Below are 15,129 nucleotides of genomic sequence, written 5' to 3' on the forward strand. Positions count from 1 at the left end.
CGAGTGCCGCTTTCGCTTTCACCGCGCCGGGAGAGAGGAAGTGGCGGCGATGGCGCTGCTGGATGTTTGCGGACTGTCCTGCGGCGACTGGGACTCGCCTCTGCCCGGAGGGGTGGCCGCCGCCGGACCCCGCCAAGGGCTCCCGCACTACGCTTTCGGGGTGCGGGAGCCCCAGATGGCGGTGCTCCCGGGGATGCAGGTGGGGCCGCGGAAAGTGCCGGGCTTGGGAGGGAGGGAGGGAGGGAGGGCGCACCCAAGGAGTGGATTTTGACACGTGGGGCAAAGGGCATCTGAGCATATGCAGAGTGCCGCCCCCCCACCACCCCTCGATGAATTGTTTGGCGCGTTGCCCAGAATGGGACGTCAATCTTCTCGGGAGAGAAATTTCCCCCCCCCCAAACCCCAAATTTTAAGCGGCCGGATGATGATGGGGCGAAGGACGGGGACGTGGGGGGGGGCTTGGGCCCGATTCTGAGCCCCCCGGGGAGGGTTGTATGTGTGTGTGTGTGGTTGTGGGTCTGTGACTCTGTGTGGTTGTGCATCCAGGGGGCACCCAGAGAACGGCTGTTGGGACATGCGGCAAAGGGCATCTGAGCATATGCAGAGTGCTGCCCCCACCTCCACCCCTCGATGAATTGTTTGGCGCGGTGCCCAGAATGGGACGTCAATCTTCTCGGGAGAGAAATTTCCCCCCCCCAAACCCCAAATTTTAAGCGGCCGGATGATGATGGGGCGAAGGACGGGGACTTGGGCCCGATTCTGAGCCCCGGGGAGGGTTGTGTGTGTGTGTGTGTGTGTGGTTGTGGGTCTGTGACTCTGTGTGGTTGTGCGGCCGGACGAAAGAAGGAAGGAAGGAGGGAGGGAGGGAGGGGGGGCACCCGGAGAACGGCTGTTGGGACATGCGGCAAAGGGCATCTGAGCATATGCAGAGTGCTGCCCCCCCACCCACTCCTCGATGAAATGTTTGGCGCGGTGCCCAGAATGGGACGTCAATCTTCTCGGGAGAGAAATTCTCCCCCCCACCAACCCCAAATTTTAAGCGGCCGGATGATGATGGGGCGAAGGACGGGGACGTGGGGGGGGGCTTGGGCCCGATTCTGAGCCCCCCGGGGAGGGTTGTGTGTGTGTGGTTGTGAGTCTGTGACTCTGTATGGTTGTGCACCCAGGGGGCACCCAGAGAACGGCGGTTGGGACATGCGGCAAAGGGCATCTGAGCATATGCAGAGTGCTCCCCTCCCTCGCTCGTCCCCCTGGCCGCATTGTTTGGCTTGGTGGCCCAGAACGGGACGTCGACTTTCCTCCGGGCAGCAGTTTTGTCTGGAGTGAAATTCCTCCAAAAACTTTTAGCGGCCGGATGACGGGAGGGGGCGAAGGAAGGTGGGCGGGGGCGGGGGGGGGAAAGGAGACGACTTGGGCCCGATTCTGAGGGCCGGAAAGGGGCTTTGCTCGGCCGCCTCCCGCCCTTTTCCCACTGGAAGGCAAAGGAAGGGCCGGTCTAGGCTCAGGTTTGGGGCCAAGGGTTGTATGGTTGTGTGTCTGTGTGGTTGTGAGGCTGGATGAAGGAAGGAAGGAGGGAGGGAGGTGCACCCAGGGAGTGTTTTTTGAGACATGAGGCAAAGTGCATCTGAGCCTATGCAGAGTGCTCTCCCCTTCATCGCCCTTCTCGTTCTAGTCTGTTGCCAAGAATGGGACATCCGCCTCCTTGGGGCACTAACCCTCCTCCAAAAAAAAGCTTTTAGTGGTGATGGGGAAAAGGAAGTGGGGGGGGGGGGCTTTGGCCCTATTCTGGAAGGGGATGGAAGGGCCAAACTTTGGCTCAGGTTGTGGGTCTTTGTGTGTGTGTGGTTGTGCGTGTGTGCCAGAAGAAGCTGCTCATCCCAGGGGTGAAATCCAGCAGGTTCTAACAGGTTCTGGAGAACCGGTAGCAGACATTTTGAGTAGTTCGGAGAAACGGCAAATGCCACCTCTGGCTGGCCCCCGAGTGGGGTGGGAATGGAGATTTCGCAATATCCTTCCCCCAGGAGTGGGGAGGGAATGGGGATTTTGCAGTATCCTTCCCCTGGAGTGGGGTAGGAATGGGGATTTTGCAGTATCCTTCCCCTGGAGTGGGGTGGGAATGGGGATTTTGCAGTATCCTTCCCCTGGAGTGGGGTGGGAATGGGGATTTTGCAGTATCCTTCCCCTGGAGTGGGGTGGGAATGGAGATTTTGCAGTACCCTTCCCCTGCCACGCCCACCAAGTCACAGAACCGGTAGGGGAAAATTTTGGATTTCCCCCCTGGCTAATCCTGCTGGCAGGAGGGTCTCCTGCATCCTGTCTCCATCCTCATCGGGGACCATTCCTCTCTCCCCTCCCCCCTTCCCTCCCCCGCAGCCCGCCGAGGTCATGAAGAGCCTCTCGGAGAGCAGCGGCTCCCGGTTCGAGCCAGTCCACGGCACCACCACTCTGGCTTTCACCTTCCAGCACGGAGTCATCGTGGCCACCGATTCCCGGGCGACCTCCGGCAGCTACATCAGTGAGCAATTTTGTGGTTTCAAGGAGAAGGGGGAGGGATGGGAAATCAAGTCCATCTGTTCTTGGGTGTTGTGTTTTCTTCCCGGCCAGACTGAGAAGTAAAGCTTCTCTTGGAGAGAAGGCAGATCCCCGGGGACTTTATTGGTCCTTGATTTATGGCTACAGTTGAGCCCCAGATGTCTGTTGTTAAGCGAGACATTGCTGAAGTGAATTGTTGCCTGATTTAACATTTTTGTTGAGTGATAAAGAGATTCTTGCCACAGTTGTTAAGCGAATCACTGCAGTTGATCAGTTAGTAACCTGGTTGTTAAGCGAATCTGGCTTCCCCGTGGACTTCGCTGGTCCAAAAGGTCACAAAAGGGGATCACAGGTGACCCCGGGGCGCTGCAACGGTCATAAATATGAGCCGGTTGCCAAGCGTCTGAATTTTGATCACCTGATCATAAAGATGCTGCAAAGATTGTAAATGTGCTAGTTGATTTATTCTGATGGAGGAACGGAGCGGAAGGACTGAAAGAACTTCTCCACTATCCAGTTAGAACTGAAGAAGCTTCTTGGATGGGAAGAGAAACATCTTCAGGGAAAAAACGAAGTCCAGCTGCCTTTTGAAAAAGCCTGGTAGAGTTTTTTTCAGGCTAACAAATACATCCTTGGAGGAACATCTGACGGCTGTGGCCAGGGGGACTTTTTGTCAGGTTCGCCTGATCCGCCAGTTGCGGCCCTTTCTTGATCGGGATTCCCTGAGCACAGTCACTCATGCCCTCGTCACCTCTCGCCTGGACTACTGCAACGCTCTCTACATGGGGCTCCCCTTGAGGGGCACCCGGAGGCTCCAATTGGTCCAGAATGCGGCCGCGCAGGTAGTTACGGGAGCTGCATGGCGCTCCCATACAACACCTCTCCTGCGTGAGCTGCACTGGCTCCCAGTGGTCTTCCGGGTGCACTTCAAGGTGTTGGTTGGGAGAAGGGCGAAGGGCGGTATATAAATTTGATATAATAAATAAATAAATAAATAAATAAAGAAAGAAAGAAAGAAAGAAAGAAAGAAAGAAAGAAAGAAATAATAAATAAATAAACAAACAAACAAACAAACAAACAAACAAACAAATAAATAAATAGGCTTTGTGCCACTGTAGCTCACTCCATCAGATGCAGCTTAATTCCTCCAGATGCAGTTGGCAAAAGCAGATAAATGCCTTTTTATAAAATCTGTTGTGTTCCTTCTGATTTGTGGTGGGGTAAAATGTCCTGCTAAGCTGCCCAACAGCAGTGCTGAGTGGGCCTCATCTGTTCTTCTCTTCTTCCTTCCTTGCCTCCTACGCAGGTAGTTTGCTGTGCAACAAGGTGATTGAAATCAACCCTTACCTGCTGGGCACCATGTCTGGATGCGCGGCCGATTGCCAATATTGGGAGCGTCTCCTGGCCAAATATTGCAGGTAAGGATCTGATGCTGGTGCTTGATTGGCTGCACCTGGACAGCCATCGGTCAGAAATAATATAGGCTCTCCTGCTTGAGCAGGGGGTTGGACTAGATGACCTACAAGGTCCCTTCCATCTCTGTTCGTTCTATTCTATTCTAAGAATAGAATAGAGTAGAACAGAACAGAACAGAACAAGCTGGAAGGGACTTTGGAGAGCTTCTAGTCCAGCCCCCTGCTCAAGCAGGAGAACCTATACATGTGATGGCGAATCTATGGCACACGTGCCACAGGTGGCACGTGGAGCCATATCAGTGGGCACGCGAGCTCAGCTCCAGCGCACATGTGCGCTCCGGCCAGCTGATTTTCGGGCCTTCCAGGCCAACCAGAAGTCAGGAAACAGGCTGTTTCCGGCCTCTGGAGGGTCTCCAGGGAGCGGTGGGGAAGGCCGTTTTCGCCCTCCCCAGGCTCCTAGAAAGCCTCTGGAGCCTGGGGAGGACGAAAAACAGGCCTACTGGGCCCACTGTGCCATCATGTGCCAAAAGCGGGGGGAGTGCAGGTGGATCACGCGTGCATCCATGGGGGGGGCATAGAATTATGGGTGTGCGCGACCCCCCCCCCACGCTGCCCACGCTTTTGGCACACGATGGCAAAAAAGTTAGCCATCACTGACCTATACCATTCCAGACAAGAGACTGTTCAGTCTCTACTTAAAGACCTCCAGTGATGGAGCACCCACAACTTCTGGAGGCAAGCTGTTCCACTGGTTACCGTATTTTTCAGACTATAAGACACACTTTTTTGTCTCCCAAAAAGGGGCAAAAATGTCTGTGCATCTTATAGATCGAACATTGCTGAAGCCCTGCCCACCCGCCAGCCATTTTTTTGACCTCTGCACACCCTGTTTTCGGGCCTTTTTAAACCTTTTTTAGGCCTTCTTTGGCCCATTTTTGAGGCTTTTTTGGCCTGTTTTTGAGGCATTTTGGGCCCATTTTTGATGCTTTTTTTCAACCCGTTTTTTGGGCTTTTTCTGGCCTGTTTTTGAGGCTTCTTTTGGCCCATTTTCAGGACTTTTTTCAACCTGTTTTTGGGCTTTTTCTGGCCTGTTTTTGAGGCTTCTTTTGGCCCATTTTCGGGACTTTTTTCAACCTGTTTTTGGGCTTTTTCTGGCCTGTTTTTGAGGCTTCTTTTGGCCCATTTTTGGGACTTTTTTCAAACTGTTTTTGGGCTTTTTCTGGCCTGTTTTTGAGGCTTCTTTTGGCCCATTTTCGGGGCTTTTTTGGCCAAAAAAAGCCTCAAAATGACCTCAAAAAAGCCTCAAAAATGGGCCAAAAACCCCTCAGAAATGGGCCAAAAAAGCCCCCAAAATGGGCTGAAAAAAAACCTTGAAAATGGGACAAAAGAAGCCCTGGAAACAGGCCGAAAAAAGACTGGAAAAGGCCTGAAAAAAGGTAGTCCATTTGTTGTTTTCCTCTTCTAAATTTAGGTTCATCTTATAGTCTGAAAAATACAGTAATTGTCCTTCCTGTTAGGAAGTTTAGTTTCCAAACATTGTTTCTTGTCCTGCCTTCTGGTGCTTTGGAGAATAATTTGGGCCCCTCTTTGTGGCAGTCCCTAAACCTGCTAATAATCCATAGCCATCTTTCTGTGGGTCCTCACTGACCAGACTGAGTTAAGAAAATCAAGGACAGCGTCAGTAAAAACCGAGCAGACAATCAGAAATTATAAGCTTCACTGTCAAATGAGTGCCAGCCACACACAGTGATTTGGGGATGAAGACTCTAGACGAGGGTGCCAGGAGCTGCCCTTTGGAGATACGGGTAGGGGCAAGAGCCTTGGTAGTACAGTGGTCTAAGGCACCCTGTTATTAAGCTGGTTATTAAGACCAGCTGCCTGCAATTACTGCAGGTTCGAATCTCGCCAAGGCTCAAGGTTGACTCAGCCTTCCATCCTTTCTAAGGTGGGTAAATTGAGGACCCAGTTGTGGGGGCAATAAGCTGACTTTGTATAAATATACAAAAGGATGAAGGCTATTGCTTAACGCATTGTAAGCCACCCTGAGTCTCCGGAGAAGGGCGGCATATAAATCAAATTAAAAAAAAAAAAAGGCAAAAGAAATCTGATTGTAGTACAGATAGTCCTCGACTTACAACATTTAGTGACTGTTCAACCTTATAACGGCACTAAAAAAAGTAACATCAACATTTTCACACCTACAACCATTGCAACATCCCTATGGCCACATGATCAAAATTCAGACACTTGGCAATTGTCTCATATTTATGACGGTTGCAGTGTCCCGAGGTCATGCGATCCTGTTGCCATTTTCTGACCAGCAAACTCAAAGGGGAAGCCAGATTCACTTAACAACCGTGTTACTAACTTAACAACTGCGGTGATTCGTTTAACAACCGTGGCAAGAAAGGGTCGTAAAATGGAGCAAAATTCACTTAACAACTGTCTCACTTAGCAATTGACATGTTCGGTTCGATCATGGTCATAAGTCGAGGACTACCTGCGGACATTTAATTTAAATTAAGTTCCTTTGATCGGATGATTGCCGTTGCCTTTAACATTTTCCCTACCATTAGATTAAAGATGGCAATTTGATGGGAATGTTCAGGGAGGCCCTAAAAAGCCCACCAAAGCTTTGGGTCTCTCTTTGGGCACCCTTGGCTCAGTGTAAATGCAGAGGGATCCTGGGACCCTTCCTCTTATACAGGGAATCCGATGGGTCCATTGTGGTCAGACAGAGGCTGAAAACCTGGGGAGATAATGAAATATCTGGGGACATGGAGTAGGAAGATAGACCCTCTTCCTTTGACTCTGTCTTCCTTCTGCCCTCCCAATGCAGACTGTACTTCCTTCGGAACAAGGAACGGATCAGCGTCTCGGCTGCCTCCAAGCTCTTGGCCAACATGCTGGTTGAATACCGGGGCATGGGTCTCTCGGTGGGCAGTATGGTATGCGGATGGGACAAGAAGGTAATTGCTGGCAGGGAGGGAGGGAGGGAGAACAGACAAGCCAGGGGAGGGTGGGAAGGGAAGGGGATGGGAGGGGAAGGGAAGGGAAAGAAGGGAAGGGAGGGGAGGGAAAGGGAAGTCAAGGGGAGGGAAAGAGAAGGGGAGAGGAAGGGAAAGAGAAAGGGGAAGAAAGGGAAGGGGAAGGGGAGACGAATGGAAGGGAAGGGAGACTCTTTGAAGCATTCTAGCAAAAAATCAAAAGAAGGTTTGGTTTTTAGACATTAGGTTCAGAAAAGAGAGTTGGGGGTTATCTGATACCCCAGAATTGTGAAAAGTGTGGCTCACACACAGCCTAGATCAGTCATGGCGAAATGCCGAAAAGGTTGCGCCAGTGGTGGGCTGCTCCCGGTTCGGTCCGGTTCTTATGAACCAGTAGTAATGACGGCAGGAGGCTCCGCTCACCCGCCCCGACATCATCATAGACAATCTGTGCATGCGCAGAAGCGCACGCCCGTTGCGAACTAGTAGTAAAGGTAAATAGAACCCACCCCTCGGTTGCATGCAAGGGTGAAATCTACTTAACTTCCCAACCAGTTTGGAAGTGCGCACGCAGTCACGTGCGTGCTTGGACCCCATGTGCATGCGCAAACCACTCTATGCATGTGCAGAGGGTAAAAAACAGGTTAAAACCAGGAAGTAACACCGGGCGAGTGGGTGGAGCCTTGCGCCGCCATCGCTACCAGTTCTCCGAACCACCAGTCTCCATCACTACCGGTTTGGTCGAACCGATCCAAACTGGGAGCATTTCACCCCTGGTTGCGCAGAAACATCACGTGTGCACGCCCTCGTCAGGGCTGCACTCCAGAAAAGCCAAATTTATAGCTTCTCGCGTGCATGCATGCCCGATGATCAGCTGTCTGGCATGCATGCACAGGCCGGTTTTTCGGGACTGCTGCGCGCGCAAAGGGATCGCGCTCTGGAAAAGCCGAACTTCTGGGTTCTGGCACGCATGTGCACCCGACAATCAGCTGGCTGGCACACATGCGCACACCGGTTTTCAGCACTGTTGCATGTGCGAAGGACAGCTGATTGTCACGTGCGCATGTGCACCAGAAACCTAGAAGACAAACAGGCAAGGTCGCGCGTGCCAGGCGACACGGCTTTGCATGCCACTTTGGGCACGCGTGCCATAGGTTCTCCATCACTGGCCTAAGTCATTGGGTGTTCTGCCCCAGCTACGGATCCCAAAGAACACAGCACACACAAAGTTTGTACAAAACTTAATTTACTAAAATAACTCAGTCTTTTTCAAAACAAAGGCTGTTAATAAACTTTCTTAACAGCCTACAAGAAACCAAAGATAAAGTAATCACAATCTTACTAAGGTTGGCAGAAAGCCCAGAAGCAATTTGCAGAGAATCCAGACGCGAAGTAGAGTCAACTCAAGTTGTTCCCTACAAATTGCTTCATTCGGTGTTCCTCCTTAAATAGGCTAAGGGAGTGGCCAATTAGCCCCAAGCCTTATTCTCAAGGAGACCTCCTCCAGAGAAGCCACTCCTGCCTTTTGGACGCTCTGCGCGCCCGTGCATTGAGAAGAGGCTCCTCTTCTTCGTCCTCTTCACTTAAAGGAGCTTCTGGAGGTTCTGAAGGCCCTGGCTGAATTCCTGCCTCTGGCACCACATTTTCTCCAGCCTCCTCATTGTCTGACTCGGATGCCAGCTGCACAGGCTGCTGGCACAACACCACACCAGCCTCCTTGCTGTCAGAATTAGCTACAATCCGCAGAGGCCGCTGACGGGCCACAACATTGGGCCCTAGAGTGAAAGGATGAGCCTTTTCAGTTTTAGGAGGGGAAAGGATTACAGGATTTTTTAGATGGATAGGATGGCTGACCAGGTCTTGTCTTGGCAGCAGTACAAAATGGTTTGCCATGGTTTTTTTCTGGACTGTTTTTTCTTTTGGGAATGTTTTATCCCGCCTTTATTATTTCTATAAATAACTTAAGGTGGCAAACATACCTAACACTCCTTTTTTCTCTTATTTTCCTCACAACAACAACCCTCTGAGGTGGGTTGGGATCAGAGAGCGTGACCGGCTCAAGGTCACCCAGCTGGCTTTCATGGCTAAGGTGGGACTAGAACTCCCAGTCTCCCAGTTTCTAACATAGTCTGGTGCCTTCACCACTGTACCAAATTGGCTCTGCTTTCACTTTTACTTCTTAGTCTAGCCCGGGAATTTCTTGGTGGTCTCCCATCCAGAACTAATAGGGTCCAACCAAGGATTCTCCTAGATTGGCCAGGCAGTGCTGTGGATTACTGTTAAGGTTGTGTGTAACCCTTAACCACACCCTGGAACAAGGAGTGAAAGTGCTGCTCTCTGGCCAGGGCTGGGCTGTACAATCCCTCAGGAAAAGCAAACGAAGGCAGAGCTGCAGAGACTCACGATTCCCTCCATTTTCAGGGCCCTGGTCTGTACTACATTGATGACGGAGGTGCTCGGCTGAAAGGCCCCCTTTTTTCCACGGGAAGTGGAAACACATACGCCTACGGAGTCCTGGACAGTGGGCATCGGCCTGACCTGAGCGTGGAGGAGGCCTACGACCTTGGCCGAAGGGCCATCTGCTATGCCACCCACCGTGATTCCTACTCGGGCGGAGTAGTAAACAGTACGTTTCCCAAGCAGCCACTTGTGACCCGGAGCATGGGGTGGGGGTGGGGGGGAATAGAGCAGTGGTGAAATTCAAATATTTTACTACCGGTTCTATCGGGGTGGCTTGGTGGGCATGGTGTGGCTTGGTGGGCGTGGCTTGGTGGGCATGGCAGGGGAAGGATACTGCAAAATCTTCATTCCCACCCCACTCTGGGACCAGCCAGAGGTGGTATTTGCTGGTTCTCTGAACTACTCAAAATTTCTGCTACTGGTTCTCCAGAACCTGTCAGAACCTGCTGGATTTCACCAGTTATGAAACCTGAACCGGTTTGCTACTGGTTCGCTGGCCATGCATGCATGCTGCGTGCCAAAAGGAGGCTTGGGAAGGTAAGTAGAACAGCGAGGAGGGGGAATCAGCTGTGGCGTATGATCTTTTAAAAACTTTTTTAAAGCATTTTTTACTACCGGTTCGGGTGAATAGGTAGTAAAAAATGCTTTTAAAAGGTTAAAAAAGAGGTTCCGACGATCACAGCTGTGGCGCGCGATCATCAGAACCTTTTTTTAAAAAAAATTTTTAAAACCATTTTTTACTACCTATCTGCCTGAACCGGTAGTAAAATAATGCTTTAAAAAAGTTTTTAAAAAAATTCCCACGATCACGTGCCACAGCTGTGATCGTTGGAACCTTTTTTTACCTTTTTAAAGCATCTTTTTACTACCGGTTCCAGAGAACCGGTAGTAAAAAAATGCTTAAAAAGTAAAAAAAAGAGAAAAAGTTCTGATGATCGCGCGTCGCTCAGCTGATTTTTTAGAACTTTTTTTTTTATTTTTTTACTACCGGTTTGGCGAACCAGTAGCATTTTTTACTACCAGTTCGGGAGAACCGGCCCAAACTGGTAGCATTTCACCCCTGGATTTCACCCTTGAGATAGAGGCGAATTTTGCACTGTCCCTTATTGACTTTCTGCCCATTTCTGTGTCCTCCAGTGTATCATATGAAGGAAGATGGCTGGATCCGGGTTGGGCGGACGGATGTCAGTGACCTGCTCCACCAGTATTCAGAGGAGAAGAAGTGAGATGGGCAGATGACCACAAGCACAGAGATCTTCTGACACTCAGGGCTGGCAGAGAGAAAACGGATGGGGGACCGTCCCCACTGTCTTTTCACGGGGCAACAATAAACCGCATTTGAGCTCATTTTTCTTTTGGCTCTGATTTGTAATTTAAAAGTGTTTTGGAAGTGTAGGAATCCCCCTTCCCCGAGAATGAAATATTTGGGGGGAATATTAAAAGAGGCAGAATATTATATTTCCCCAAAGGAGAAATGGAGAAACGTGTTCTTTTTTTTTGGTTGTTAAATATTTTTTATTGCTTTATATCACATATTCCAGTTCTATGTTGAACAGTGTTTTCTAGATGTCCAAAGAGTTAACATATAAACATCATCATAATCATTATAATCATATATATAAAGATACATGCGATAATATCAAGTGTTATTGAAAAGTATACTATCTTCCATTATAGTATCGATTATATAACCATCAAAATATTTACTCATCAGTTTTTCTTTCTCATGTAGTCCATATTTCACATAAATCCACTCCACTAACCTCAGTATCTATTAACCGTTTAGAGAATAGTTCCCATGTTATAAAATATTCTGAGTCTTCTTTTCCTTTGATTTTTAGCAGGGTGGATAAAAATCAATGATTTTTTAAAAAAAAAATCAAAAAAATCATATTTTTTTGATTTAAATCGGATTTTTTAAATTTAAATCGGATTTTTTTTATTTTTATCGAATTTAAACTTTTGGAGTAAAAATCTATCGTAAGATAGTTTTCTATTTAAGATACATAAATAATTTAGTTTATTCAGCATGAAATGGAGCTTAGTTATGTAGCATGAGGCTGTATATTCTGCAACACTGGGACTATCGGTGAGTCAACAGTGGGTCAAAGGAGTAGCAGAGATGACAGCTGCTCTTTAAAAATTATGATTTAAATCGAGTTGATTTAAATCAAGCCTTTTTACTAGTGATTTAAATCATGATTTAAATTGTGATTTAAATCAACTCGATTTAAATCAAATCCACCCTGATTTTTAGGTTTAACCTATCCATTTCTGCACATTCCAGAACTTTTTTGATTATAATATCATCTGTAGGGGTTTCTAGATTTTTCCAGTATTGTGTATATGCAATCCTGGCTGCTGTTAGGATATGTAAAATTAAATATGTGTTACTCTTATTATAGTTTCCTGGAAGCATGCCCAACAAGAATGTCTCAGGTTTCAAGTCTATGTGTTGTTTTGTCATAGTTTCCAGCCATATGTGTATTTTCTTCCAGTATTTTTTTGCTTTGGGACATGTCCACTACATATATATATATATATGAGCCTGGTATTTGATTGCATTTCCAACATTTAACATATTTATTTTTATACATATTCGCTAATCTTGCAGGTGAATAATGCCATCTATAAAACATTTTATAGAGGTTTTCTTTATACGCTGCTGATGTTGTGAGTTTATGATTTCTATTCCATAATTTCTGTAACCTCTTCAAATCTATTGTATAGCCAAAATTCTTAAATTTTGAAACAGGTTCTTAAAGGCAGAAAGCAGTCCCAGTTTCCTGCACAGTAAAACAACCTCCAGCAGATGCCTAAAGTCTTTAGAGAGGGATATTTTGTATCCATTCAGAAAGACTGGGCCGGTCTATTTACAAACAAAACATCTTCAGCTCCACCTGATAGGATTAAGAATTTACATGCCCTCACCCAAATTCTAAGAACAGGACAGGACCTCTAGGGCATATTAGGATTAACCCACCACCATTGAAATAGCAAGAGACACAAAAGCCCCTTCATTGCACAATCTCAAGAACAGCTCAAACTTCAAAGTCACAGAAACCTATAAAGATCCATCCCCTCATTCAACCATTTCCTCAGCTGTCCCAGAACTACATGCTGTTGTTGGTTCTGCTCATCAATAAATAGAGTCCTTCTTTCCAACCAGCCTCCATTTATTTCCAGCACTTCTCTCCCGGCTTGGAACTGGACCGGATTTTTCTTTCTACAGATGTCTGAAGGAGAATACATCACTTAGATAGTAGAAAATAAAATTGGTATTATTGGAAATTTCTGGTTTGAATCTTTAGAAGGAGCTCAGATTTTTATTCCTATTAATCCCCCTCATTCCCAACTGCACTAAACGGTATTTTCTCCACAGATTCTATCCACAAGGATATCCCTGGCAAATTGCTTAAGTGTCACTCCTGATGAGTTCAAGCAAATGAGGAAACACCGAACTGTATCTTAAAATAATCCATGTTTAAAAATAGAAAGCAGGTTTGCAGAGTTGAGGAAGAGAGGATTGGCAAGTGATCAAAGAACAAGAGGCAGAGCGCAGGAATCTCTTAAATGCGGATCCCTGAAGAATCTTGATTATAAAGATGCATTTTTAATTGTGTATAATTTGTTCCTCACTTCTTGTTCCTTAGAGGATTGATGGGGCGGAGTTCATGCTTACTAGAGCTGCAATTCTCTTCCGGGAATTTCAATGGCAGATTTATTAAGGAAACACTTTGAATTGTGACTGGATATCTGAATGCAGCAAACAAATAAATACCGTAACACCTGTGTCTTTTTTTTTTTAACGTTTGGACTTTAAGAAGGGTTTAATTTAATTAAGGGATAAAACGTAGGCCTGAAGCATAGTGACTGTCTCACTTCCTCCCCAAATTGTCTTTGGTTCCACCCCTTTTGTGAAAGTTGGTGTTGAGGGCATGAAACACAACCCTTGTTGCAGTGGTGGGTTTCAAATATTTTTACTACCGGTTCTGTGGGTGTGGCTTGGTGGGTGTGGCTTGGTGGGCATGGCAGGGGAAGGATACTGTAAAATCTTCATTCCCACACCACTCCAGGGGAAGGATACTATACAATCTCCATTCCCTCCCCACTCCAGGGGAAGGTTACTGCAAAATCCCCATTTCCTCCCGATCAGCTGGGACTTGGGAGGCAGAGAATAGATGGGGGCGGGGCCAGTCAGAATTTTTACTACCAGTTCTCCAAACTACTCAAAATTTCTGCTACCAATTCTCCAGAACTGGTCAGAACCTGCTGAAACCCACCTCTGCCTTGTTGTGCTCAATTTACGGTTGAAATGGAAGAGCAAGTGTGATCCTTGAAGAGAATGGCGTATGATCTCCTGGTTGGGGCTGGTGGTGTTGGACTAGATGACCTATGAGGTCCCTTCCCACTCTGTTATCCTGTTACTCCCCAGGCCACTGCATTTTGGACAGGCTGCAGCTTCAAGGTAGTGTTCAAGGGCAGCCCCATGTAGACTGCACTGCAGTTGTCCACTGTGAGGTGACCAAGGTATGTGTGATTGTCCAAAGGGCACCTACAAGGACAACAAGTTGTGCCTTCTTCAGTGAACCCCGGCTTAAAGGAAGCCAAGGGATAGTGTACAGATAGTCCACGACTTACAACGGTTTGTTTAGTGACCAAAGTTACAACAGCACTAAAAATGTAACATGATCATTTTCACACTTACAACCATTGCAACAGCCCCGTGGTCACATGATCAAAATTCAGACGCTTGGCAATTGACTCCTATTTATGACGGTTGCAGTGTGCTGGGCTCATGTGATCCCTTTTTGTGACCTTCTGACAAGCAAAGTCAAAGGGGAAGTCAGTTTCACTTGACCCTGTTTTATCAACCTAACAACTAACTGCAGTGATTCACTTAACAGCTGTGGTGAGCAAGGTTGTAAAATGGGGCCAAATTCACTTAACGAACATCTCCTTTAGCAACCGAAAATGAGGGCTCAATTTTGGTCGTAAGTCAAGGACTCCCTGTGTTAGAAGAAATATCCTCTGGGTTCAGCTCCAAGTGGGGAAAAAGACACTGGAAACATGGAGACTGCTTGGAAAGATGGTTTAATGGTGGACAGGATCACATGGTTTGAGTTCCTGAACAGAAAAGGGCCGAGACACAGGGAGTCCCCTGGTTTTATGCTTTCTCTGGCTTTGAACTTCCTGGGGCCCTGAAAGAGTATCCTGATTGGTTGTCAGACTCCCAGGGGGTGGGGGTTTTAGCTAGCCTTGCTGGCTGATGTAATCTTCCCAGGTGCCATGTGGTGAGTTTCTGTCTTAGATGGGTCCCGTTGTGTTAGTTTCTGTTGCTATTGTGTTGCAGATGGGTCCTATTGTCAAAGATTGAGTTTCTGCCTCTGGTCCATTAACAAAGGGTGTGGGGGCAGGAAGGTGGGAGCTGCTTTGTCTTTAAAACATGTTTCTCCATTTCTCAACCAGGGGAACATAATATTCTGCCTTTTTAATATTTCCTAAAATATTTCATTCTTCCAGGAAAGGGGTGGGTGCTAACTTCCTACACCTGTAATGAATAACGCAATGCACGAGTCAGCCAGAGTTTAAGACTCAATACGACACGTATAGAAAAGCCAACTGTGCCTTATTCAACCTACTCCGATTTCAAGAAATCACGAGTGTGAAGGGAAAACAAAAGAGGTCGGTCGCCATTAGGCATGCATTAGGCGGAACGCGGGCGCCATCTGGCG

The 15,129-nt window shown here is 47.7% G+C and overlaps 1 protein-coding gene across 1 annotated transcript; it reads left to right on the top strand.

Annotated features, from left to right (window-relative positions):
* Positions 1 to 21: 21 nt before the first annotated feature.
* On the top strand, positions 22 to 10,741 carry PSMB8 (proteasome 20S subunit beta 8). Its single transcript, XM_034424892.3, has 6 exons — positions 22 to 199; positions 2,374 to 2,515; positions 3,839 to 3,950; positions 6,787 to 6,916; positions 9,356 to 9,560; positions 10,532 to 10,741. The coding sequence occupies exons 1-6, from the start codon at positions 50 to 52 to the stop codon at positions 10,618 to 10,620; spliced, it is 828 nt and encodes a 275-aa protein (XP_034280783.1). The 5' UTR covers positions 22 to 49; the 3' UTR covers positions 10,621 to 10,741.
* The last annotated feature ends 4,388 nt before the right edge of the window (positions 10,742 to 15,129 follow it).

The sequence above is a fragment of the Pantherophis guttatus genome, chromosome 2, assembly GCF_059756535.1.
Source record: "Pantherophis guttatus breed Tessera chromosome 2, ASM5975653v1, whole genome shotgun sequence".
Classification (NCBI taxonomy): Eukaryota; Metazoa; Chordata; class Lepidosauria; order Squamata; family Colubridae; genus Pantherophis; species Pantherophis guttatus.

Coding starts and splice junctions, on each gene's coding strand:
- PSMB8 (XM_034424892.3), top strand. CDS start 50: ATGGCGCTGCTGGATGTTTGCGGACTGTCCTGCGGCGACTGGGACTCG. Junction 200..2,373: donor CGGTGCTCCCGGGGATGCAG/GTGGGGCCGCGG, acceptor CCTCCCCCGCAG/CCCGCCGAGGTCATGAAGAG. Junction 3,951..6,786: donor CTCCTGGCCAAATATTGCAG/GTAAGGATCTGA, acceptor CTCCCAATGCAG/ACTGTACTTCCTTCGGAACA.